This window comes from Oncorhynchus kisutch, linkage group LG6 (genome assembly GCF_002021735.2).
Source record: "Oncorhynchus kisutch isolate 150728-3 linkage group LG6, Okis_V2, whole genome shotgun sequence".
In the NCBI taxonomy this organism is placed as follows: domain Eukaryota; kingdom Metazoa; phylum Chordata; class Actinopteri; order Salmoniformes; family Salmonidae; genus Oncorhynchus; species Oncorhynchus kisutch.
The window spans coordinates 12,636,557-12,663,602 of NC_034179.2; the positions used below are offsets into that span (position 1 = coordinate 12,636,557).

The 27,046-nt window shown below is 41.4% G+C and overlaps 1 protein-coding gene across 1 annotated transcript; it reads right to left on the minus strand.

Annotated features, from left to right (window-relative positions):
• Nucleotides 1-7,357: 7,357 nt before the first annotated feature.
• Nucleotides 7,358-16,183, minus strand: LOC109892334 (programmed cell death 1 ligand 1). Its single transcript, XM_020484808.2, has 6 exons — nucleotides 13,763-16,183; nucleotides 12,695-12,754; nucleotides 12,157-12,507; nucleotides 11,652-11,930; nucleotides 10,097-10,210; nucleotides 7,358-8,981 (listed from the first exon to the last, which is right to left on the minus strand). Exons 2-6 carry the CDS (start codon nucleotides 12,747-12,749, stop codon nucleotides 8,815-8,817), a joined length of 966 nt encoding a protein of 321 aa, XP_020340397.1. The 5' UTR covers nucleotides 12,750-12,754; nucleotides 13,763-16,183; the 3' UTR covers nucleotides 7,358-8,814.
• Between the last annotated feature and the right edge of the window lie 10,863 nt (nucleotides 16,184-27,046).

Consider the following 27,046-nt stretch of genomic DNA (forward strand, 5'->3'; position numbering starts at 1 on the left):
TATGGCACATGATGTTTTTGTGCTGGTTAAGGGCAGTCAAGTCTGGAGTGAACCAAGGGCTATATCTGTTTTTAGTTCAATTGTTTTTGAATGGGGCATGCTTATTTAAGATGGTGAGGAAAGCACTTTTAAAGAATAACTAGGCATCCTCTACTGACGGAATGAGGTCAATATCCTTCCAGGATACCCGGGCCAGGTCGATTAGAAAGGCCTGCTTGCTGAAGTGTTTTAGGGAGCGTTTGACAATGATGCGGGGTGGCCGTTTGAACGTGGACCCATTACGGATGCAGGCAATGAGGCAGTGATTGCTGAGATCCTGGTTGAAGACAGCAGAGGTATATTTAGAGGGCAGGTTGCTCAGGATGATATCCATGAGGGTGCCAGTGTTTACGGATTTAGGGTTGTACTTGGTAGGTTCCTTGATAATTTGTGTGAGATTGATGGCTAGTTAGAAACTGTTTGTGCACATACCTGGATAGCATGACAGAACTCAGCAGGCTATCTCTGCAGTAGATTGCAACTCCACCCACTTTGGTAGTCCTATCTTGGCAGAAATTGTTGTAGTTGAGGATGGAAATTTCCTAAGCCAGGATTCAGACATGGCTAAGACATCAGGGTTGGTGGAGTATGCTAGAGCAGTGAATAAAACAAACTTAGGGAGAAGGCTTCTGATGTTAACATGCATGAAACCAAGGCTTTTACGATTACAGAAGTCAACAAATGATAGCACCTGGGGAATAGGAGTGGAACTGGGGGCTACATGGCCTGGGTTAACCTCTACATCACCAGAGGAACAGAAGAGGAGTAGGATAAGGGTACGGCTAAAGGCTATAAGAACTGGTCGTCTAGTGCGTTGGGGACAGAGAATATAAGGATCATATTTATGGGCCTGGTAGAATAGATTCAGGGCATAATGTACAGACAATGGCATGGTTGGATGTGAGTACAGTGGAGGTAAACCTAGGCATTGAGTGACGATGAGAGAGGTTTCGTCTCTAGAGGCACCAGTTAAGCCAGGTGAGGTCTCTGCATGTGTGTGGGGTGGGACATAAGAGCTATCTAAGGCATTTTTAGCGGGACTGAAGGCTTTACAGTGAAATAAAACAATAAAAACTAGCCAAGACAGCAGTAGACAAGGCATATTGACATTAGAGAGAGGCATAAAGCAAACACAGGTGTTGATCAGGAGAGCTAAGACATCAACTGGTAAATGGCAATGAATGGGCAGAGCGGATCAGTTAGGTACATACAGGACCTGAGTTTGAGACTGGGGCCGACAGGTAAACAAAATCAGTCACCATGTTATTGAAACAGTCCAGGGGGCATCAGCTGTGTAGCCGAGTGATCATAGGGTCAAAAGAGCAGCGATAGGTGAGGCAGGGTGCTGTTCGGTAGTCATTACTATGCTAGGCGAGCAGGGGACACAGCGTTCTGAAAAGCTAGCGGGCCGGGGCTAGTAGATAGTTCTTCGACGACATCGTAACAAAATAGCCTGTTGAGACCATATCGGGCGATCACGCCGGCAGTCCAGTCGTGATGTATCGGCGGGGCTCCGTGTCGACAATAAAGGGTATTGGCCAATTGGCAAAGGAGGTGTTGTAGTCCTAGAATTAGATGGTATATGGGCCTAGCTCGAGGCTAGCTCAAGGCTAACAGTAGCCACTCGTTTGCAACTAGCTATCTGTGATGATCCGGTGTAATGATCCAGAGCGGCAGGAATCTGGTGATTGGTAGAGAGAAACAGTCCGATATGCTCTGGGATGATATTGCGCTGAGCAGACAGGCAGGTGTTGTCCAAGCTAAGGCTGGCTGGCGACCGAGAAAAAGGTGAAGACCGCTAGCTGTGGCTAACTCCGTGCCTCTTTGCTTGACATCATCGGAATATCAAAAGAAATCAGCCAAGACCTCAGAAAACAAATGGAGACCTCCACAAGTCTGGTTCATCCTTGGTAGCAATTTCCAAACGCCTGAAGGTACCACTTTCATCTGTACAAACAATAGTACGAAAGTATAAACACCATGGGACCACGCAGCCTTCATACCGCTCAGGAAGGAGATGCGTTCTGTCTCCTAGAGATGAACGTATTTTGGTGCGAAAAGTGCAAATCAATCCCAGAACAACAGCAAAGGACCTTGTGAAGATGCTGGAGGAAACAGGTACAAAAGTATCTATATCCACAGTAAAACGAGTCCTATATCGACATAACCTGAAAGGCCGCTCAGCAAGGAAGAAGACATTGCTCCAAAGCCACCATAAAAAAAGCCAGACTACGGTTTGCAACTGCACATGGGGACAAAGCTTGTACTTTGTGGAGAAATGTCCTCTCGTCTGATGAAACACAAATAGAACTGAGTTGGCTCGGCCCTGCCTCACGTTCATTGGTTGACACTCCATATCTGATTGACAGGAACAACAGGTGAGGCTGTTCGTCTGAGCAGACAGTCAGAACGAGTGTGTGCACTTGAGCATTTAGGCCTATATTATTTTATAATTGTTTTTGTTCTTTGAATTAGTCATTCTATTCATTTAAATCTTTTGATTATTCATATATTTTATTTTATATATTTTTATAAATAGATTAAGCTCTTCTGATATGCAAGTCGGCTCCCAATGTTCACCTACAAGAGTCGACTCTTAGAGCCGACTCGTTCGCGAATAACCCATCGCTACTACAAAGAGGCCAGAGTTCCCAAGTTTGAATTCGGGTGTATCAAATGTCAGTTATTTTTAGTTTTTTTTAACAATTAATTGACTGACATCATTCAATCACTTGATTTCAATTTCGTTTTTAGCTCAATGTGCACATTGCTCTGCAGTTTCTCTGGAGATAAATCAGATCATGCACAAACTGTGCGATGTAGTAAATAAATCAAATCAAATGTATTTATATAGCCCTTCGTACATCAGCTGATATCTCAAAGTGCTGTACAGAAACCCAGCCTAAAACCCCAAACAGCAAGCAATGCAGGTGTAGAAGCACGGTGGCTAGGAAAAACTCCCTAGAAAGGCCAAACCCTAGGAAGAAACCTAGAGAGGAACCAGGCTATGTGGGGTGGCCAGTCCTCTTCTGGCTGTGCCGGGTGGAGATTATAACAGAACATGGTCAAGATGTTCAAATGTTCATAAATGACCAGCATGGTCAAATAATAATAATTACAGGCAGAACAGTTGAAACTGGAGCAGCAGCACGGCCAGGTGGACTGGGGACAGCAAGGAGTCATCATGTCAGGTAGTCCTGAGGCATGCTCCTAGGGCTCAGGTCCTCCGAGAGAAAGAAAGAGAGAAAGAGAGAATTAGAGAGAGCATACTTAAATTCACACAGGACACCGGATAGGACAGGAGAAGTACTCCAGATATAACAAACTGACCCTAGACCCCCGACACATAAACTACTGCAGCATGAATACTGGAGGCTGTGACAGGGGGGGTCAGGAGACACTGTGGCCCCATCCGATGACACCCCCGGACAGGGCCAAACAGGAAGGATATAACCCCACCCACTTTGCCAAAGCACAGCCCCCACACCACTAGAGGGATATCTTCAACCACCAACTTACCATCCTGAGACAAGGCCGAGTATAGCCCACAAAGATCTCCGCCACGGCACAACCCAAGGGGGGGCGCCAACCCAGACAGCAAGATCGCATCAGTGACTCAACCCACTCAAGTGAAGCACCCCTCCAAGGGACGGTATGAAAGAGCCCTAGTAAGCCAGTGACTCAGCCCCTGTAATAGGGTTAGAGGCAGAGAATCCCAGTGGAAAGAGGGGAACCGGCCAGGCAGAGACAGCAAGTAGGCAGTTGTAGTTTCCATCAGGCCAATGTTCTACATAGTCTAGCGCAAAAAAAATGTGATAAGTAACTCAATGACCATAATCCATTGCGTGGCTACTTGTCTGGTCTATTGTTTGTTTTATGCCTTCTACACAAAAGACAGAAGAATGCTTGATCCAGAGAGGATACACAGAGAGCAGTTTCTGCACCAATTAATAATTGGTATTCAGCAGGCATAAAAATATGCCTTATTTACTTTGAAGAACTATGAAAATTGTGATTTTGTTAGACAGCATAGGCAACAGCTCTATAAGGATGAGATGATAACTTGGTCAAGTGTCAGTTGTGCAGAGGTGAGGACGGAGTCAGGCGCAGGACACAGAACTGAGTAAAATAACGTACTTTACTCTGAAACATAAACAGCCAATAAATCCACGCAGGGAATACAAACCCTAACACAAAAGACTAACACAAAACCAGGAACAATCATGCACAAAACATAATGAGAACCAGAGGGTTAAGTAGGGAAATAATAATAACGTAATGGGAACCAGGTGTGTACAATCAAGACATAACAAGTAGAAAAAGAAAGCTAGAAAGCCGGTGACGACGACCGCCGAACGCAGCCCGAACAAGGAGAGGCACCAACTTCGGCTGAAGTCGTGACAGAATTAAATAATAAAGTAATCAAATAAAACCAATGTAATATACTCAACAATATAAATATTTTATTAAATTGTCCATCAGCAGTTGAAACAATAACAAAGTGATTTCCCCACCCCTGTTTTGGTAAGAAGCTCAGGGCTGGAGAAATGTAACCTCTCTCAAATGCATAGACAGAGCTATGGTTGCAAGGACTAACCATCCAGGATATAAAAATGATAGTTTTAACCATGTTTTGAAGCTATATAGTGTTTGTTTATATTTACTTTGTTTACAAACGTTGCAGTAAAAGAGTTTATATTTATGGTTCTCATGGAGTGTGACAGATGAACTAAGCTCATGAGGCATGTATAAGTTATATTCTTCAAAAATCTATGTGTATATATCATTAATTTATCATTCCAAAAATGGACTCAACTTTAAACTTCTTAAATGTAACTACATCATGTAATCTAAAATGTAATCTACGTAATCCCCGAAAGTATTAAATAATGATAATAATATTTATCATGAGAGGACCATAAACAATAACTAGTAATGCTGCATACTCCAAGAAAGGTTAAAAGGCGTTATATTTCCATTTATAGTATAATCAAATTATAAAACCACTATCTATAAGATTTCACCTTCCTTATCAATGTAAAATACATATTTGTATGTTTAGTGTTAGAGATGTTAAATTGGGTTCAAGTCCAGGCTCTGGCTGGGCCACTCAAGGACATTCAGAGACTTGTCCTGAAGCCACTCCTGCGTTGTCTTGGCTATGTGCTTAAGGTTGTTGTCCTGTTGGAAGGTGAACCTTCGCCCCAGTCTGTGGTCCTGAGCGCTCTGGAGCAGGTTTTCATCAAGGATCTCTCTGTACTTTGCTCCGTTCATCTTTCCCTCAATCCTGACTAGTCTCCCAGTCCCTGCCACTGAAAAACATCATTCAGGTCAAAGGGTTCAATCTCGGTTTCATCAGACCAGAAAATCTTGTTTCTCATGGTCTGAGAGTCTTTAGGTGCCTTTTGGAAAACTCTATGCAGGCTGTCATGTGCCTTTTACTGAGGAGTAAATCTGGCCACTCTACCATAAAGGCCACTCTACCACCTTATTGGTGGAGTACTACAGAGATGGTTGTCCTTCTGGGAGATTCTCTCATCTCCACGGAGGAACTTTGGAGCTTCTTCAGACTGACCATCGGGTTCCTGGTCACCTCCCTGACCATGGCCCTTCTCCTCCGATTACTCAGTTTGGCTGGGCAGCCAGCTCTAAAAAGAGTCTTGGTGTTTCGTAACTTCTTCCATTTAAGAATGATGGAGGCCACTGTGTTCTTGGGGACTTTCAATGCTGAATAATTGTTTTGGTGTCCTTCCCCAGATCTGTGCCTCGACACAATCCTGTCTCAGAGCTCTATGGGCAATTCCTTCGACCTCATGGCTTGGTTTTGCTCTTACATGCACTATCAACTGTGGGACTTTATATAGACAGGTGTGTGTCTTTCCAAATCATGTCCAATCAATTGAATGCTCCACAGGTGGACTCCAATCAAGTTGTAGAAACAACTCAAGGATGATCAATGGAAACAGGATGTGCCTGAGCTCCAAAGGGTCTGAATACTTTCCAAAGGCACTGTATATATATATTTTTTTAAAGCACTAATCACTCAGCACTACCCAGCACAGACCCAATCTTTGCACTTGAGGTGAGAGAACATTTTAATTTTGATCAAAGGAGCCTCGTTCCAAACTAATGTCAGATGTTATTTAATACCATGGTAGAACAGATACGTTTGGGACAACAGAAGGAAGAAACTGGTATCTGAGGTAAGACACACCAAGATCCTCAGGGTGGAGCCACTGAGAGAGGAATAGGAAGAGGGAGCCCCTTCTCGGCAGAGTTTCATTGTTTTGCCCACCAAGCAAGGAGTTTTTTTATGGAGGTCAATGAGAGAGTGTCGAATTTGGTACCCCTAAAATGTATTATTGTTACTAGTGTACTGATATAGTAGGACACGTGACATCCCGGCAACTTGTAAGTAAAACAAAAACTTCATATCGGTGTTGTCTCGAGATGGCTATGTCACGAATCCCACCGAAGATGGTGCCTCTTCCTGTTCGGTTGGCGCTCGGCGGTCGTCTTCGCCGGCCTACTAGCTGCCACCGATCCCCTTTTCTGTTTCATTTAGTTTTGTCTGATTAGTTGCACCTGTTTCTTGTTTAGGTTTTGGGTTATTTAAACCCGGTAGGCCCGCCGGCTTTTGTGCTGGCTTGTTTTCTGTTATTTGATGTGTGTGATTTCTGTGGAAGTATTTTTTGTTCTCGAACCGTTTTGTCCTGTTGTTTTGGACTGGGTCTTATTGCGCCCGTGTGTGTGGCGTTGACTACCCTGCTCTAGGGGCCTGACTCCTCCACCCATTACTTCTAGAAGTACATGACAGGCTATGCATATTCATGGCATAAGGCTAGTAGCATAGCATCACTCTACATTGATTACAGGCGGTTGACGTCAACTTCATCGAATATTTCAAAAAGGATCACAATAATGAGATGTATCCACCAATCCAAAGAAAGGATAGGCGAAAGCTACACAGCGCGCCTTGCCGCTTTGTGGACAACAACTCCCATTGGTAGGACGGAGAAACATGTATATCAGTATATCCATCATCTTTGACTAAATCAATCCCTGATTAGAGGAGAAGAAGGGGGAAAAAAGCTGTGCAATTGGTTTAAGGGTCCAGAATTGATTTTGCGAGGTATAGATTGTCACAAATAGCATACAATCATTATCATGGCACATGTTTTACAATGTATTAGTGAGCATATCTTATTATGTGAATTAGAAAAAAAGACCAGAGTTGATGACTCGGTTTCAATTTGATGACCGAGATATTTCTTTAAGCGGGAATCATCATCAGCATTTCCCATCAACACCACCCGTCTTTCCTGTCTTTAGACAATGTTTATTTTCTAGGAAATTGTGCAATGGACTGACTCAATCCATTCTTACTGTAGAGTTGCCATATGACTGAGACAGAAAGTGAAACTGCGTTGTCACAAGGTCTAAGTCATCAAATGGTTCGACTCACAAAGAGTATCAAACAGTATCAAATACCTGGAGTACAGTAAACAACTGTGTTAATATAAAATGTGGCTGGAATCACTCATTTGCCTTCTGGGGTTTCATGGGAAGCATGGAAGGGAACTGTTTTTTCAATAAAATCCCCCAAAGTTGGACATCTCTGTATAAACATGTTATTATCTCTGTATTACACTTAGTAACTGTACAAGATATACAGTAAATACATGCAATGATGAACCATGACCATAGGACCTAGGCCTTCAGAGGGACCAAAAATCTTCCAATAAGTTGTATGAAATGTAAAAATCTAGTAAATAACACAAAACAGAGCATCACTTAAAGCTACAATATGTAACTTTTTGGGCGACCAGACCAAATTCACATAGAAATGTGCATTATAGATCTATCTTTCTAATTGAAAGCAAGTCTAAGACGCTGTAGATCTGTTCTATATGAGCTATTTCTATGCTTCCCCATTCTGAAGTTCTGTTTTTGTGTCTTTTACTTTCGGTTTTGTACACCAGCTTCTCACAGCTGAAAATACAATATTTTTGGTTATGGAAAATATATTTCACAACTGTTTAGATTGTACAATGATTATCTACACAATGAATGCTTGTTTTGTCACAAACTGAAATTAGGCGAACAATTAGTATTTTTGCAACCAGGAAATGGCAGAGCGATTTCTGCATAGTGCATCTTTAATGCACCTGACATAATAACTTCTGTAGATGGACCATTCTAGTTCTAAGTGAAGGAGAAGCAATGCTTTTTGATGACATTATGAGAAGGCCTAGACAAAGATGTTTATTACTAACCCAAGATTGACCACAGCCTGTCTTTCCAATGGGAGCAAATTAATCATAGTGGGCAGAACAAGCAAGGAGGTGGGCAGTGCCAAGAGCGAGCTAGTGAGATCCTATTTCCATATTTCCATTAGGAAACACCTACTCTGTGAAGTGCTCAATTCACCCTTGCACTCCTAAATGCCATTTAAAAAAATAATAATTGGCAAAAGTTCAAGTCTATAAAATGAAATCCACTCTGTTTTTTACAGATTATAGTTTTGGTAACAGAAAACTGTATGGAGATCAAATGTTTAATCAATGAGAAAATTAGCAATGTTGGCCAAAATCCATCTCGCTCCATCTTCTCCGGCAACTGGGCTTCCTCTCATTAACATAATTGGTCGTCAGTGGAAACGCCAACCGGCGTAACTTTTAGATAACAGAAAATGTAGCATGATTAAACTTTTCGTTGACAATGTGTGTACATGAGTCTTTTGTGTTCTCAGTCTTCTCCTGGCAGTTAACAGTCTCAGTGAGGAGTCTCTTTTTCTGTTGCCTCCTGGTACAGGTCACTGACAGTCACAAACAGTCTATCACCAGGATCAGTTGGAGCTGCCAAAAGGGGTCCAGGCAGGTCAGAGGTCACGTCTCTGTTGAGCCCAGGAGGGTGATAGAGCTTGAGGGTCCTGAGCCTCCCTGTGAACAGAACATAAAAGCGGGTTATAGTTTACAGTCCGAATGTTGCATGAGATGTTCTGCTGAACCTATTCATGTTATTGCTTAGAAAGTCATTTTGTAACACTTTTAGTGTCTAAGGTTGTGACTTTCCTCTTTCTCGCTCTTTGGTTTTTAACACGCTGACTTCTCAAAATGCTATTGCAGTAATACTGTAAGTACAAACCATAGGAGGTAAAAAACCATGCTGAGGGAAAGAATGGCTCATAATGGTAACCATGTATTTGATACCATACTATTCCATTCCAGCCATTACCACACGTGTTAGTGTTACCCTACCATAACCCTTACCTTAACCGTTTTTTAAATTCCAACTTAAATGTGGTGTTGTCAGAGTTGGGACATCCCAAGGATCCCCTTTTGACTGTTCCTTACCACAATCCCATCCTCCCCAATTAAGGTGCCACCAACCTCCTGTGTTGTAAACTTGATCGAGACTGATAGGGGACTTTTCAAAAAAAAATAAGGAATGACTAGCTCTATATCAGCCTGCCGGGACTTTTAAAGTAGGCCTTAATACTCATCTCTATCGGCTACCCTTCCTATGAGAATTTGATGGTTGCTTTCATGATATGGTTAGATATATTTGTTTCGTTTAAAAAATATATTTTTTCCATTTTATTTTATGCACTTTGAAATTTTTCTTTTTTAAATAAAAAGTACTTTACCAATGTAATAAATTATTATTGTTATTTATATTAGTAGTAGTAAACCACCCACATGATTTACCACAAAATTTACCGCAACACAAAAACAAACTGTGGGGGTGTTTCCACATGTGGCAGTTTAGATAGGTTTAGAAAGCACATACTCATGTTCTCACATGATAAGTCATTACATGCTAAGTCATTGTCACAAGATTCAGATTTTTGTTTTCCAGTCTCACACTAACTGTACACGATCATTCTGGCTTCAACATCAGTTACACCTTTAGAGGTTAGAGTACAAAGTACATACTTCCTCTCTAGGCTGTCTATCTCAGGCAACATGAAACAGTGGAAACTCCTTGTAGCAAACTTGAGATAAAAATGTGTGCAAATCAATTAAGAACTGAAGAAAAGTTAAGTGTATGTTACCTTTCTGTCTGCGATACCCGAAGATGGTAGCTGCAATGATCATAGCCACCGTCAATGTCGTGCCCAATACAATAGAAAGGGTGTTAGGTTTACTCTCAATCACAGGTATTTCATCTATGGGTACAAAAGATAGGGAGAGTGAAACCATTTTATTTTTCATCATAAACTGTATATAATACTGCCTATGTTCTTAGTTAAAATTTCTAAACATAAAATAAAACATTTAGGAAAGAGAACAATATGACACCAGATAAAGGGTTTTCAGAGAATTTCCAGAAATTGGTCAAACTAAAAACCGCGAGGGCCTCCCGGGTGGCGCAGTGGTTAAGGGCGCTGTACTGCAGCACCAGCTGTGCCACCAGAGACTCTGGGTTCGCGCCCAGGCTCTGTCGTAACGGGCCGCGACCGGGAGGTCCGTGGGGCAATGCACAATTGGCCTAGCGTCGCCCGGGTTAGGGAGGGTTTGGCCGGTAGGGATGTCCTTGTCTCATCGCGCACCAGCGTGGCTGGCCGGGCGCAGTGCGTGCTAACCAAGGTTGCCAGGTGCACGGTGTTTCCTCCGACACATTGGTGCGGCTGGCTTCCGGGTTGGATGCGCGCTGTGTTAAGAAGCAGTGCGGCTTGGTTGGGTTGTGTATCGGAGGACGCATGACTTTCAACCTTCATCTCTCCCGAGCCCGTACGGGAGTTGTAGCGATGAGACAAGATAGTAGCTACTAAACAATTGGATACCACGAAATTGGGGAGAAAACGAGGTTAAAAAAAATAAAAAATAAAAAATAATAAAAAATAAAAACAGCACCACTACCAAGCAACGATGATTGGTAGAAGTTCTGACAAAAATGAGGTCTTCATGAAAAGATATATACACTATCTGCTAGTCATCTTCAAAGCCCATGTTTTTTTCCTCATATTGACTTATGACGCCTACAATGTGATTCATTGAATGGAAGGGTAAACATCATCCCGACACCTACGACACCTACGCCCCGACACCTACGCTTTACAGCACTATGCTCATTCAGGAAAGCACCCGCGTTAAAGCACCTTATCAACAACACATCTACGTACTCTAACCCCCACTTTCCATTCAGAGGTTAAATTGACCTTGTTGTGCTTTCCCTATAATATCACACTATAATGTCACAAGGTATTGCTTATAAATGTGTTATGTATGAGTTATGTATGAGTTATGAATGTGTTATGTATGATTTATAAATGTGGTATGTATGAGTTATGAATGTGTTATGGTTGAGTTATGTATGAGTTATGTATGTGTTATGTATGAGTTATAAATGTGGTATGTATGAGTTATACATGTGTTATGTATGAGTTATGTATGAGTTATACATGTGGTATGTATGAGTTATACATGTGGTATGTATGAGTTATGTATGAGTTATAAATGTGGTATGTATGAGTTATGTATGAGTTATACATGTGGTATGTATGAGTTATAAATGTGTTATGTATGAGTTATGAATGTGTTATGAAGTCCTTCTGTAGATGCCCTTCAAATAGTGTAACCAAACAGGTAAATTCACCCACTTCATACCTGGGATGTCAAACCTGGCTGATGGACCCTTTGTAGCTTCACCTTTCTCCACCAAGGCACATGTATAGTTGTTTTTCTCAGAGTATTTGACCATTATCTTGCTGGTGACATGGAAAAGCTGGTCTGGAGTTTTCACAACGGTGTCGTTGGATTTGATGTTCCTGAGACTCTTGTCTCTCCAGTTGATTGTGGCAAGAGGATAGCCCTCAGACTCACAGGCCAGCTCCACCTCATCTCCCCCACGTCTCTGCATGCTTTTAATGATAGTCTTATAGGTAGCTAAAGGACACAATGAAAGTAGAATGAAAAAACATTCAACTCTATTACAATGCAGTGCTTATAATGTGTAACAACATGTGAATACAGTGTAATTAAAGTGTTGTATAAGAAAAACTAAGTAAAATGTTACCACATCTTTTTCAGACAAGTTCATTACCTAATATTGATTGACTGCTTATAAAAACTACAGTACTGTGCTATTGCAATGAAAGAGCTTTTAACTCACCTTTGACAGTCAAAGTGGTCTGTTTATAATCAGCTCCCCCCAATTCCACAAGACATCGGTACACCCCAGAGTCGTTAATCCTCAGACTGGACACATGTAGCTTGGCCCAGCCATTGGTCAGCTCCTCCGACACCAACCGTGCCCTGCCGTGGTACTGGAGATTCTGAGAAGTGAGGTCCTCCTGTCCGTTATCCATCCTGTACACCTCTACATCTGGAAGAGGCTGGACCCGTTGCCATACCACTGACAGCTTCGGGTCCCAGCCCCCAGGTTGGAACCTGCAGCCCATGGTGACATCACCGTGGAACTCTGCCACGTGTGAGAGACTGTCCACCTCCACTGTGAACAAGGCTGGGGGGGTCAGAGTTAGATTAGCAACATTGACATTATCATCCATATTGAAATCAGATATCCAACAGTCAGTCAGAAGTCACAATAACCAGTCTAAAGTGTGCTCTAAACAATGGACAAAAAATATGAATGTGGCTTTGAGTCTATTGTGTTATCGTGAATGTACTTTCAAAAGTCAATTACATACCTGCAAGAGTTGGCCATAAGACTACATGTAAAACCAAAAGAAAAGCCTGCTCCATTTGACCTAGAGAAGGAATGACATGTTTGAATTTTGGCAAACAATAGCTTTTGCAAGTGGAGTCCTGAGTTAAATAAAAAATGAGTCAGTCCTTTGAAATATAACAGAAATTGGCACACTAGGGTGCTTCAGCAACTGATGCAATGGAGAAAGGGCATGAAAGAATATGTATTCATTTGTTGCTGTGTAGTCTAACTTTATCTCCTGATTAGACCAGACTGGTATGAGTCAGCAGCATTGGCAGAAATAGAGCATATTACTTTCCTATAGGGCAGCTGGTAGCCTAGCGGTTAAGAGCATTGGGCCAGTAACTGAAAGGTTGCTTGTTTGAATCCCAGAGGCCGACTAGAGGAAAAATCTGTTAATGTGCCCTTGAACAAGGCTCTTAATTATAATTGCTCTGGATAAATCGTCTGGTTAATGACAAAAATATATATTTAAATAATACCACTACTGATCATGGGTACCATTCTGCATGACGTACAGGCTCTCTCTGGTTAAGAACAGGGGGTGTAAATAAATGGAGTTGATAACACCAGGTTCAGTGCAGCTCTGATTTCATAGATTCCACTTTCAATCAATAAGAATAATACATCTAAATCATGGAAATCAATCACCCTTCTGAGGGTTTTATCGCCGCAGCATAGTAAACCATGGTAAATGCATTTGTGTATAACAGAGGGTATACTGAAACATAACAAGAGCTTTTCTGCTACAGCGAATAGGTTATTATGGGACATTCATTTAGTTATTTAACCCAAATAGTGGATTGGGGAAAGCCTTTCTCAGCAAAAGTCAACTCAAAATGTCCTGGCAGAGACAAATATATTATAAGATAAAAAATAAAAATAAATCCTTAAAGTAAACTTTATTAGTCTCCACAATATATCAAGTTTAAGTTTCTGATGAGCAAATAAAAGCTTTAAAATACTAGAAATGGATTAAAACAAAGTAATAAAGCATTGGCACATAAACTAAAGGAAGTTAAAAGCACTAAATGTAATGTTCTATTACCTTTGCTGAAGTCTTGCTTGTTGTTTCAGAGTTCCTCTCACATCACATCAGTCATATATTCTGTTTTTTAAGAGTGCAACTTCCTCTCGATCTTCTCCCTCTACTGTCATTCTCGACATCCTCCCGTCAAAAGCCGAGCAGTTTCCTGATAGTGACTGTGCATACGAGATGCGATCATTTACTTATCTGGGAACAAAGAGGTGAATAACCTAGTATAACAACATTAGCCATTTATTACTATAAATTATCACTATTAACATAAACACTATTATAATTTAGGGCCAGGAGAATTCATGATTAAAAAAAAGGAGATTGGGATTGAGTACGATCGTAGAATCTGGATAAATTATATCTGTCTCTACAGATCTCTTAATTTTTATTGTTGATTTTTGTCGTAAATAGTCTTGGCCATAATGATAACGTTCATCAGAGTCATTTATTGTTACAATCCTCCTTTCATCTTGCACAATAATTGTAGGGTTTTTGTAATATCGAATGTAGGCTAAAGGAGGAAATCATCGAATCCCTCCCAAAATTACACACTTTTTACTGTCAGGGTATAAAAAGTTATTTAACCCCTTATTTACTCAACAAGGAAGGACTTGGAAGTTACGGTAAAGGGGTAAACCTGGCAGTCTATTATGATAGTCTCGGGCAATGAGCCAAAATACCCACTACAGCAAAGGAACACCCCAGCCCATACTACTTCCTTGTTCATTTCCATACGTTATTTATTAAAGGCCCAGTGCAGTCAAAAACGTGATGTGCTATGTTTTATATATTGGTTGGAATAATACAGTGAAATTGTGAAAATGATGATAATGCCCTTTTAATGTAGGAGCCGTTTGAAACGACTCTTGAAATGTCAGCCTGCTTGCCTGGCCAAAGGAGTGAACAAATCAGGAAGAAAGAAAGTTCTAAACTTCTCTGTCAAAAACAGCTAGTTTTGAGTTTTCCCAACTCAGACCACTCCCAGACAGTCCTAGCACAATTCTTGCTTGAGAAATTGTTCTTCGCTAACAAGCTATTTTTGTTTATTTTTGACCCTTTTAATTGAAAACAATCACAGTAAGTGCTTAACTGTTACCCAAAAATGATTTTACATTGAGATAAAAATGGCTTCATTGGACCCGACCAAATTCACATAGAAATACATGTTATAGATCTGTCATTCTCGTTGAAAGCAAGTCTTAGAAGCGGTTGATCTGTTCTCTGTGTGCTATTTCTATGTGCACTGTTCCTAAATTTCGGTTTTGCATAGGAGTTTGTGTTCACACATGCACAAGTGATTTATTTGGATAAAAATGCTTTATCTGCCTACTCAATAAAAACTAGTTTGAACATTTTATGGAGAAAAAAAATGTATGTTTCTGAACTATGCATCATGCTGCCTTGTTAACAACATGAGTGGCGCAAATTACTGTTCGATTGGAGAAAAGCGTTCCTCCCTCACCGCTTTTGCCTGTTCATATCATAGCCTGTGCACCACGGTTCAGTTTAACCGAATTTCCTCCGTGGCCAAAATCCGACCAATGAGAGAGTCTCCCGCGAGCTGTGGTCGTGGCACGCTTGTTTCGGGGACATTCAGGGTTGACGTGTTCTCGTTTTTCCAGTCAAATTGGTACTTTTGATCAATTCGCTCAGAGGTGATTTAAAGTAAACTGCATTATGTCAACTTTTCTTATGGATAACCGTATAAAGCGAAGGGTTTTACTCATGATCAGTTTTAGGGTCTGGAGCGCAGCGCTAATGGAAATTTGAAATGGGCTTTATGGAACTCCGACTCAAGTAAAAGTGAAAGTCACCCAGTAAAATACTACTTGAGTAAAAGTCTAACAGTATTTGGTTTTAAATCTGCTTACGTACAAAAGTAAATGTAATTGCTCAAATATACTTAAGTATCAAAAGTAAAAGCCAGGGGCACGCTCCAACACACATAATTTACAAACCAAGCATATGTTTAGTGAGTCCGTCAGATCAGAGGCAGTAGGGATGACCAGGGATGTCAATTATACAATATCCCTGTCCTGCTAAGCATTCAAAATGTAACGAGTACTTTTGGGTATCAGGGAAAATGTAGGGAGTAAAAAGTACATACTTTTTTAAAGGAATGTCGTGAAGAAAAAGTAAACGTCAAAATTCTAAGTAGTAGAGTAAACGACTTAAGTAGTATTTTCAAGTATTCTACATAAGTACTTTACACAATTGGAAATGGCTATATTCCATTGGAACTTGTGTGAATGTAATGTTTACTGTAAATGTGTATTGTTTATTTCAATTTAGTTTATTATGTATTTCGCTTGCTTCGGCAAAGTTGACATGTTTCCCATGACAATAAAGCCCTTTGAATTGATTTGAATTGAGAAACACGAGTTTGAACTTCACTTAACTTTGTGGAGCAGCAGTCACCAACCAAGAAGGAGCGCAAGAAAGTTACTGCACACGCGCACTTCACAGAATAAGAATTCCCTAACGGGCCCAGGCAGCGGGCCCAGACAGCAAACCTAGTGCACTTTAGTCTTGTTTACCACTGGCCAATCGGATGGCTCAGATTATCGTAGCAGGCATAAGAAATCTACAGGAAAGTTGATACTGTGAGATTTCAAAACCTTTAAAACCATGACTAGAGAGAGACTGTCAACGAATACAGCAAAGAGCTGAGTGAGTTCATGTTTAAGTTCTTACTCAGCACTGTCAACACTTTGTATTCAACACTTTTATAGGCCATAAAATGTGTTCTTCCTATTTCCATGAGCAACAACAAGCAGTAATGAATGAGTAGGAAAGTGTATCCATAGGTTTGCGTTGTTGTTATTATTAACGGCTTGGGTCTTTTTTAATATCAAGGAATATTTCACTTTCTCTGTTCATAGGAGTAACAACATGAATTTGCGCATGAGGCAGAAATAATGTGGTGCGACTTGAGTTTCACCATCAGCTGGAAGACGGTGTCCTTTTTTGGTCAGTGTCAGTGGAGGAAAGGGAGAGCGGAGGGATATTGAGAGACAGACACTCAGCCTGCCGCTCTCTCCTTCAGCAGAGACTGACCATCAGATGGAGGCACCATCAGCCCAGTAAATTAAAAATGAAAAGGAAATTATTGAAACGGATTCTCACTCAGCTGTTCCTCACAAGTAATAAAACAACACATCTACTACCAGCGTGATCATATAGCCTATTTCAAATGTTTAAATATATATATTTTTAAATGGCCTGAACAACAGTGCATTGGCAGTGATAATGCACTGCACAAACCTCATTACTACAGAACTGTTTTTAATTGGTTAATGTTGCATAGGCTTACGTTTTTTAAGTCATGTTTAAAAAAAATCTGAACTGCAGATCTCGGCTTGCATTTTGACTCAGAAAGTGATCATGACTCAGAAAAGGTTGGTGACAACCGTTCTAGAGTTTTCCCTGTTAACACCATCAATGTTTCCTTTTACTGTGGCAATTGTGATCGAATCAATGCAATATTAGCCACTTTCAATGCAAAATACTGAAACAAAACAAACTATGCAAGAGATTTTGTTGTAGGCTGAATGCATCGGAGTAGGATTCTATTGCATTGACACGCACTACTCAGTCCGTACTCCACACAGACTGGAGCGGCATAAACAATCAGAGCTGCAGTCAACCTAGATGCAAATTGGCCATTTCCATATATGGTTTGGGCCTGCTTTTCTTCAGCAGGGACAGGGAAGATGGTTAAAATTGATGGGAAGATGGATGGAGCCAAATACAGGACCATTCTGGAAGAAAACCTGATGGAGTCTGCAAAAGACCTGAGACTGGGACGGAGATTTGTCTTCCAACAAGACAATGATCCAAAACATAAAGCAAAATCTACAATGGAATGGTTCAAAAATAAACATATCCAGGTGTTAGAATGGCCAAGTCAAAGTCCAGACCTGAATCCAATCGAGAATCTGTGGAAAGAACTGAAAACTGCTGTTCACAAATGCTCTCCATCCAACCTCACTGATCTCGAGCTGTTTTGCAGTCTCTCGATGTGCAAAACTGATAGAGACATACCCCAAGCGACTTACAGCTGTAATCGCAGCAAAAGGTGGCGCTACAAAGTATTAACTTAAGGGGGCTGAATAATTTTGCACGCCCAATTTTTCAGTTTTTGATTTGTTAAAAAAGTTTGAAATATCCAATAAATGTCGTTCCACTTCATGATTGTGTCCCACTTGTTGTTGATTCTTCACAAAAAAATACAGTTTTATATCTTTATGTTTGAAGCCTGAAATGTGGCAAAAGGTCGCAAAGTTCAAGGGGGCCGAATACTTTCGCAAGGCACTGTATGCCATTTACTTTGAACTAGACTGTGTTTAGAGCATGAGCAGTTCTGAGTAGATGCGCTTGTTTTGAGATCAAAGCGAGAGCTGCATGTAGCCACCTGTGCACTTTTTGTTCATATTCTTTGCTAGTTAGTGAGTTATTAGCCAAGTTATAGATCATTTGTAGTCAAAAACAGGGGAGTGATTGCTTCCTACTAGAGCACAAAACATGTACATTTCTAGTCATCTTTGAAAAGCAAGTCAGGTAAAGAGTTTTTTTTTGTCTAAAAGGGGCAGTGTTGTATTTTGAGAAAGGCTTGAATAAGTTTAGTAGCCAACAGGCAGAGGGTAGCATAATATGTCTGATTCTCTGTAATAATGGTATGGAAATAATTATGCATTTTATTGGTGGTTTATTGCATTAAACAACAACATTTTCAGTTACATCCTTGTCTGAAGGACAAGTGGATAAACAGGTTAATGTCAAGCCCTGCATGTTTTTTTTTCAAAGGTCTCATGGAATGTAGGCCTACATTGAACACCACACATTGACTGATTCTATAGGCTGAGTGACAGAACAGCTATTTCCATGTTAAAATGTTATGGGATGCATTTACTGTGAACACAGACTCGGTGTTTGCGCTTAGCAGACCTGAAATTTGCTTAGTGCTGGAAAGAAATTAGAGGGAACATTCATGATAGAGTACTGTTGGCCGGCAAGTAGACTATTATTTTCTATTCCATTGTAGGCTACTGTAGCCTACCATTTGATACAATAAATAGGTTGAAATGACGATATCAATGGAGTCCTTGCAAATCAATTTGTGCCACTTGTGTAGCCTACTTGGAGCTGGCAAACATAGTTAATAAATAGCCTATAACTCAGTTTGTTGTTGTAGAATTGTTTTATTATGCAATTATTAATGGCCATGTTTAGTTAATTAATTTGAAAGTTATCAACTGTGATCAGAGCTCTTTCGCAAATGCATCATTCTCACATTTAATGTCAGTTTCATTGTGGATTTTTCCCTTCTTGGATATGATACCAAAAGCTTTGCACACCTTTATTTTGGGAATTTCTCCCATTCTTCTCTGCAGATCCTCTCAATCTCTGTTAGGTTGGAAGGGGAGTGTCGCTGCACAACTATTTCCAGGTCTCTCCAGAGATGTTAGATCGGGTTCAAGTCCGGGCTCTGGCTGGGCCACTCAAGGACATTCAGAGACTTGTCCTGAAGCCACTACTGTGTTGTCTTGGCTGTGTGCTTAGGGTTGTTGTCCTGTTGGAAGAGAACCTTCTCCTCAGTCTGAGGTCCTGAGCGCTCTGGAGCAGGTTTTCATTAAGGATCTGTCTGCACTTTGCTCCTTTCATCTTTCCCTCAATCCTGACTAGTCTCCTAGTCCTTGTCACTGAAAAACATCCCCACAGCATGATGCTGCCACCACCATCGTTCACCGTAGGGATGGTGCGAGGTTTCTTCCAGATGTGATGCTTGGCATTCAGGCCAAATAATTCATCAGACCAGTTGTGCATTTTACTGAGGAGTGGCTTCCATCTGGCCACTCTACCATAAAGGCCTGATTGGTGGAGTGCTGCAGAGATGTTTGTCCTTCTGGAAGGTTCTCCCATCTCCACAGAGGAACTCTGGAGCGACCATTGGGTTCTTGGTCACCTTCCTAACCAAGGCCCTTCTCCCCTGATTGTTCAGTTTGGCTGGGTGGCTAGCTTTAGGAAGAGCCTTGGTGGTTACAAACTTCTTCCATCTAAGGATGATGGAGGCCACTGTGTTCTTGGGGACCTTCAAAGCTGCAGCAATGTTTTGGTACCCTTCCCCAGATCCGTGCCTCGACACAGTCCTGTCTCGGAGCTCTACGGACATTTCCCTCGACCTCATGGCTTGGTTTTTGCTCTGACATGCACTATTAACTGTGGGACCTTATATGGACAGGTGTGTGCCTTTCCAAATCATCTCCAATCAATTGAATGTACCACAGGTGGACTCCAATCAAGTTGTAGAAACATCTCAAGGATGATCAATGGAAACAAGATGCACCGGAGCTCCATTTTGAGTCTCATAGCAACGGTTCTGAATACAAAATCAATTTTATTTATAAATCCCTTCTTACATCAACTGATATCTCAAAGTGCTGTACAGAAACTCAGCCTAAAACCCCAAACAGCAAGCGATGCAGGTGTAGAAGCACGGTGGCTAGGAAAAACTCCCTAGAAAGGCCAGAACCTAGGAAGAAACCTAGAGAGGAACCAGGCTATGAGGGGTGGCCAGTCCACTTCTGGCTGTGCTGGGTTGAACAAGCTGATGTCGTTCACCCCCCGGAAATCGTTCCAGAAGCGGAGGCTCCGTCCGGTTAGGGCACCAACACGATGGGGCTGCACCCTGCACTGTGGGACTCTTCTATGACCCCCATCCTCAGCATTGCCTCCACTTCCTGTTTCTCAGAGAACACCGCCGTGTTCCGATCGACCAGCTCCTTGAGCTCTTGCTTCTGGGCAGGGTCGAGGTCCTCATTGCTCGGGACCACCCCTGGTCCCATTGGCGTCCTGGGTCCCGACCATAACACAGCCAAGGCTGTTCTCTCGTGATACTTCTTCAATAGGTTCACGTGGCAAATCTGTTGAGGTTTCCGTCTCCCCGGTTGCTAACCACCTCGAATGGTCCGTGCCATGTTGCCAGGAACTTACTTTCGGCCGTGGGGATTAAGACCAGCACCCTGTCTCCCACCTGGAATTCTCGGGGCTGGGCTCCCCGATTGTAAACCTGGGCTTGGGCGCTTTGGGCCTTCTCCATATGTTCCCTTATGATGGGCCATTTGGCTGTAATCCGCTCCCTCATCGTCTCCACGTGCTCTACCATGCTGCGTAATGGGGTCGGTTGGGCTTCCCACAATTCCTTTGCGAGGTCCAGTAGGCCGTGTGGCTTCCTCCCGTAGAGGAGTTGGAACGGGGAAAACCCAGTGGAAGATTGGGGTACTTCTCGGATTGAGAACATTAGGTGGGGTATTAGCTGGTTCCAGTTCTTCCCGTCCTGCTCGATGACCTTCCGCAGCATCTGTTTGAGCGTTTTATTAAAGCATTAACTAGTCTTCTAGGTCAACATATAATGACAGAAGATACGCTGCATCTACAGTATCTAATTAAACACAAGTTGACTAACAAATAGTCTACCAAAATTTCGGAAATTATAAGCAGAAACATATCTAAATCAGGCAAAAGAATCCTGCACCCCCCCCATCAAAAAATCGTTCTGTCGTCTGACTGTAGTCCACTCTCTTCTGTCTGTTTTCCGTAAACAAGCACTCTAACATGGAAATATGGCCGCGTGGGAACCCTAACCCTATAAAAGGTGTATCAATTTAACCTTCGTTATTATTATTTCTCTCCAATATGAAAGATAAGGTCCTATTTCTTGCAAAATCGTATCGCAAGCAATGCATGTCAATATTCAAAAATATAACAAAACTCCCCCTAATGATGCCTTTGTCCAATGACTCTTATGTGTGATGTGATGGAACTGAGAGTTAAGATGAAGGTCTAGCTATAGCCTAACCATCGTCAGAACAAGGCATTTCTAATAAAACAACGGATTAAATTCCAATGGGCTCAACATGAGTCTTCCCTAAAATAGTATTTTTTATTTTTTATGGTGTTATTTAATTCGAGGATTTGACATACTCAACCAGTATTACTCACCATTTCCCCATTGTTGACATTAGAAAAGTGTAAAAGGCCCAAAGTGATGACAGCCCTGGTCTGTTATGCCTGTCTGCACAAATCCAAAAGCCATAACAAAGATTCCTGTATAAACCTATACAATGTGTGGCCATTATCTGTTTCTTGGAGGAGGAAAAGGATATATGTTTCAGCTGTAAAACTGGGGCAAAACTTGTTGAAATCACAGCATTATGACATTATTAATGACCAATGACGTCTTCAAAAACCAGTTTTGCCTGGTTTCTGGTTGTAAAGACGTCATTTAAACGATTTTTTTGCCCACTGGGTAACACACATTTTATTGATACTCAGTATTTTCCCCTAGATTCTAAAACATCTCAGTAACACAGTAACACCGTCTTGAAGATGGAGTGAGGTGCTTCCTTTTGCTCGGGGCTGAAGCAGGGTGTAAAACAGGTTTGATTGGAATCGTTAAAAAGGGGTAGTTTTTGTGCAACAAGCCTTGACCAAAAGCTTTTTCTCTCTCCGTATTGTGGCCCAATACGTTTTTGATTTATTTTTTTGCCTGCGAGGCAATCAGCACCTGTGATCTGTGGTTGTGGCAGACCAATGTCATTATCAGACAATAGCCCATTGGGGGTGACAGACTTATTACTGTAAAATATTGTTCTGTTTTCCCCCACTTTCTCCCCACTTTTACCTCCGCAAATGTAATAAATAATGACTAATGATGATTGGTTGATTGATCCCAAGCTTTCCAGATCGAGATTGGGGCTTCAGCATTATGCTCTGGTTCAGGTCATTTGGATTACTCAGATTGAAACAAATATATGTAGATATACAATTTTCCTGCAGGTTTTTTGAGGGAATTCAGGTATTCTATGATGTTTTTCCACAAGTATGGCATCTTTAACCATATAATTACATATAGCCGTCCCATATCCCAAAATGAATCACATATAGTAATTCCGTATGTCATCGTGACTTCATGACAGCTGAGACTACATGTTCTGTATAAGTGTGTAATGTACAATTTGCTCAGACTCAGAAGTAAATGCATGTACTTTATAATTATTTTTGTATCTCAGATTAAGATTAAGATATTCAATGGCATTTGTTGACCACAAATTTGGCACCTCCTAACTGTCCTTGTGAGATGTGGCAGTAGGGTACATCAGCAGAGCACATGTTCTTCAGAAGCTTTTCATGTGTAATGCACCATTTACCATATGCCACATCACCATCATTGTAAAATGTGGTGGGTACATCTCTAACCGACACCGCTGTGTTATCAAGTGTCTAATACTGTGCTGACATTAATACGACTGTAGATGAAGAGAAAAAAAAGGTATTTTCTGGACACAATCGATCGCATAGAATCAAAACATTAATGTTACCATCTTCTTCTCTTTGTAAAGTACTATCTGACACTTGGAATGGTAATAGATGGAATCCACCTGGCAATTTAAAAGGATATCTGGCTCATGAAGCCTCTCCCTCTCTCCTACGTTAGGATTTCAAACCCATTGCATGTCAGGCAGAGGAGGAGTGTCTTTTCAAGTCATATCAAAGTAAATGACTGTTGGCTCACTGCTCGCCTGAATTGGACCGCATGATCAACAACGTCATTGGTCATTGTAGTGGAGTCTTACAACGTTTTAAGTTATTGTCTATGACTTGATGATTAAATGGAGATGGTCAGTTTGTATGGGTACATCGTGCGTGATTGAAACTTATGACATTTTCAATTCATCCACTTTCAAAATATGAATTAAATATAGCCTACAAATTATAGGGATGTGGATCCTGATGTTCTGAGGAATGTGAAATAGAATAGATGAGTATTACACTTATCATGGTTAGTCTGTCATTTAAGATAGGCCTAGTCATTGACCCCCCCCCCCCCCCCACTGTCTTTTTCACGAAGCTCATGTTGTTTACCTGTGTATGACGTAATGTGAGATGAGAAAACCATATAGCAATCAAAAGTTAGAGCTCATAACTAGACTCAACACACTAAAATAAAAGTTGTCTCATTGGTTTGAGTCCGGTTTTGATTATTTGAGTGTTGAGTTTTCCATTTGATTTACTGCTCAGTAAAGGACATCATTCCACACGGCCTTTAGGAAATGTCAGTGAACTTCCTCCACACATTTCAGCACCCATTCCACTTCATCATCTTTGTCACCTCCATGTTACTCCTCTGTTGTCCCTCGACTCTCCTCAGCCCACCTCTCTCCCGCTGAGTCACCCCTTCCTGGGGAGTCAGAGCAGACGTTAAGAACGGTGTCTCTTGGTGACGTCCAACTCCATTTGAGCATGATTTTGCAGTTAAGCCCTGAGTTGGTGAAGGTGAAGGGTCTTGATATGTCTTAGCTGCAGAGATTCAGACGTTGGCCTAGTGCCTTAGTCAGAGACACCAATGTTATCCAATGAGGGACACATTGGAAGGAATCTTTCCTGTCTGCCAGAATGCTCTTGTGAGCTCCTATGCACTCTCCGAGGTAGATAAACAGTTTAGTGGGGCCACTACCTTACGAGGACCTAATAAAATACATGACACACTCCGCTGAAGGTCTAAGCCTTTAAAATACACTATACTTTATATCCTAACTGCACATATTTTTTTCCCAACAGATCTGTGATGTTTGCTTTTTTTTCAATGAACAAAATGATGCTTCCTTAAAAGCCATCTCCGGTTTGATGACGCGGCGCCGTTGGTGGCAAAGGCTGAAATCGATTTCTGGTGGCCACATGGTCTAACGTGTCAGACCCATTGAAATGACTGCAGATGAGAATTCCCTAGCTGTCTGATGGTTATCAGGCACTACAGGCAGGCTATAGCACTACAGGCAGGCTATAACACTACAGGCAGGCTATAGCACTACAGGCAGGCTATAACACTACAGGCAGGCTATAACACTACAGGCAGGCTATAGCACTACAGGCAGGCTATAGCACTACAGGCAGGCTATAGCACTACAGGCAGGCTATAGCACTACAGGCAGGCTATAACACTACAGGCAGGCTATAACACTACAGGCAGGCTATAGCACTACAGGCAGGCTATAACACTACAGGCAGGCTATAACACTACAGGCAGGCTATAACACTACAGGCAGGGTATAACACTACAGGCAGGCTATAGCACTACAGGCAGGCTATAGCAAACGCTCACAAGTATTTTAACGATTACAATTAGCAGTCCTATTTCAACCCATTCTGCAGGATATAGACTCCAGGGTTCTCCCCAAAGGAAGGTACGAGGGCGCTACGCCACCTTGTGGACTGGCTGCGCAACTATAAAAAATATGTTTTAAATTAAATATATATATATATATTATTATTTGTTATCATTTAAGGCCAGTTCTGCTCTAGATTGCAGGAAATGGCAGTTACATATGTTTAAAAATTCTAAATTCTCTGAGTCAAACCTGCAGCCGTACTCAGCACCAGCTGAGTATTTGAGGAGAACTCTGCAGTCACGAATACAGAACAGTAGCTCTTGATTTTTATGTTTTCCCAATGATTTCTTTAAGCTAATGTTAAGGTGTTACTGAATGGCCACATGCCTGATGCTTTCATACCAAAGAAGTTGTAGTACTCCCAAGAAAAGCCAAGTGGTCTTCTCTAATCACCACAACTAAGTGCTTCTCCTTAAGGTGAAAGGTTTTGATTGATTTAGAGTTATGTAACATACTGGCTTGTGTAATCAATTGACTGATGATGACTAACTAACAAGTCACAAAACGAGCCAATCAGTCTCCATCCCTTGTCTTTCAGAAACACCAGACACTTCCTTCAGAGTATTTATTTTAGTTGTTTGAAGAGTTGCACAAATGATAGTTGTAGGTACATTGACATATGCGTCTTTTTTAATTGAATACCATTTCCATTCAATTGTCTGGAGTCATGAATACATTACATTGTGCTTTGTACTCAGATGATGAGTTGGTAGAGCATGTGGCTTGCAACAGCAAGATAGTGTGTTCGATTGCTGTGACCACTGTACCTAAAATGGATGCACGTATGACTCTTTGGATAAAAGGGTCTGCTAAATGGCATACATTATTTATATATATTCATTTGATATTTTTGATGTTGTCTCCCACTCCTTCTGTTTTGGGCCACTTACTGTTAGAATATTTAATGTATTGCCACCAATGACCAATGATAATTGTCACGAAAATCATCCTCGCATGACACACTATAATTTACGTCCCTTTTATACTGCCATATTTGAATGTCAATTGAATCGTCTTTTTTCCAACCTAATCAACCGCCAGCCTTATGATCTATCTACATATTTCATAAAGCAAGTGGCATCTTTTGACATGACTTTTAGGGAATAAAGAGCTGTCATACAAAATGCCATGCATTCTCTCTTCTCTTCTCTCCGAATGATAATTGCGGCCATAAACGGGAAACAACGTAGAAAAAAAGCATACTTGACCCGACAAAAGAGTTCACCTAGGAATAAGAGTGTGATGGCGCTAGGGGTCGAGTGATCCCGAGACCCTGGTCAGTCATCAGTGCGTGTGTCTCAGCACTGAATCAAAGGGTGTCTGACTGCCTTCAAAGGATGTGAGGGGAATGCATTTAAAGGCCGGCTATGTAAAATTTACAGCCGTTTTTAGAGAATGTGTTTAATCTGTTTTAATATTCACTGAGGTGACAGAAGGTGAAACAGCAACCTTTCTTATCCACCCTGAAGGTCTGAGGCTTTGTCATATCTTGAAGGCACTTAGTCTTAGTGTCCCGTCCCACAGTCTCATAATTTAATTGTCATGATAATGATGGCGATGATACCTAGATTGAGTGACTCACAGTTCAATCCAAGCCAGGATGTGATGGCCGCAGGTTCCACTCCACTCTCCCAGTCCTGCGTCACTAGAGTATCAATATGTCTCCTCCCTCTCTCTGACCCCTACACATCACCCTCTTCTTACATCTATTGTCAGGGAGGCACGATGCCCCACAGAGGAAGTCGCACCAGAAGAGCCTGGTGTTCAAGGGTGTTCATACGTGTTTCTCCACCTCTCTTTGTTCCTATCATTCATTTCACACTCATATCTCTTGAAACAACAAATACATCCTGCTATTTGTGTCAAAGAAATGCACATTAGCTATAGTCTATTAATTTATAGGGTGTGTGCCTTGAGATCAGAGTTTTGCAGCAGATAACGAGATTACAACCAAAAATGCGGATTTTTCTGGTTGCTAAAAAGACATCAACTAAACGTCCTTTTACATCCTTTTACATCCTTTTACTTGGTGTAACGTCATAAAAGACGTCATAATAACATAATT

What these genes read in the sequence shown, in the direction of transcription:
- LOC109892334 (XM_020484808.2), bottom strand. Translation starts at nt 12,749, where the DNA reads ATGGAGCAGGCTTTTCTTTTGGTTTTACATGTAGTCTTATGGCCAACT. An exon ending in AGCCAGGTTTGACATCCCAG is followed by an intron (nt 10,211 to 11,651) that starts GTATGAAGTGGG and finishes TTGTACCCATAG; the next exon opens with ATGAAATACCTGTGATTGAG. An exon ending in CGGGTATCGCAGACAGAAAG is followed by an intron (nt 8,982 to 10,096) that starts GTAACATACACT and finishes TTCTGTTCACAG; the next exon opens with GGAGGCTCAGGACCCTCAAG.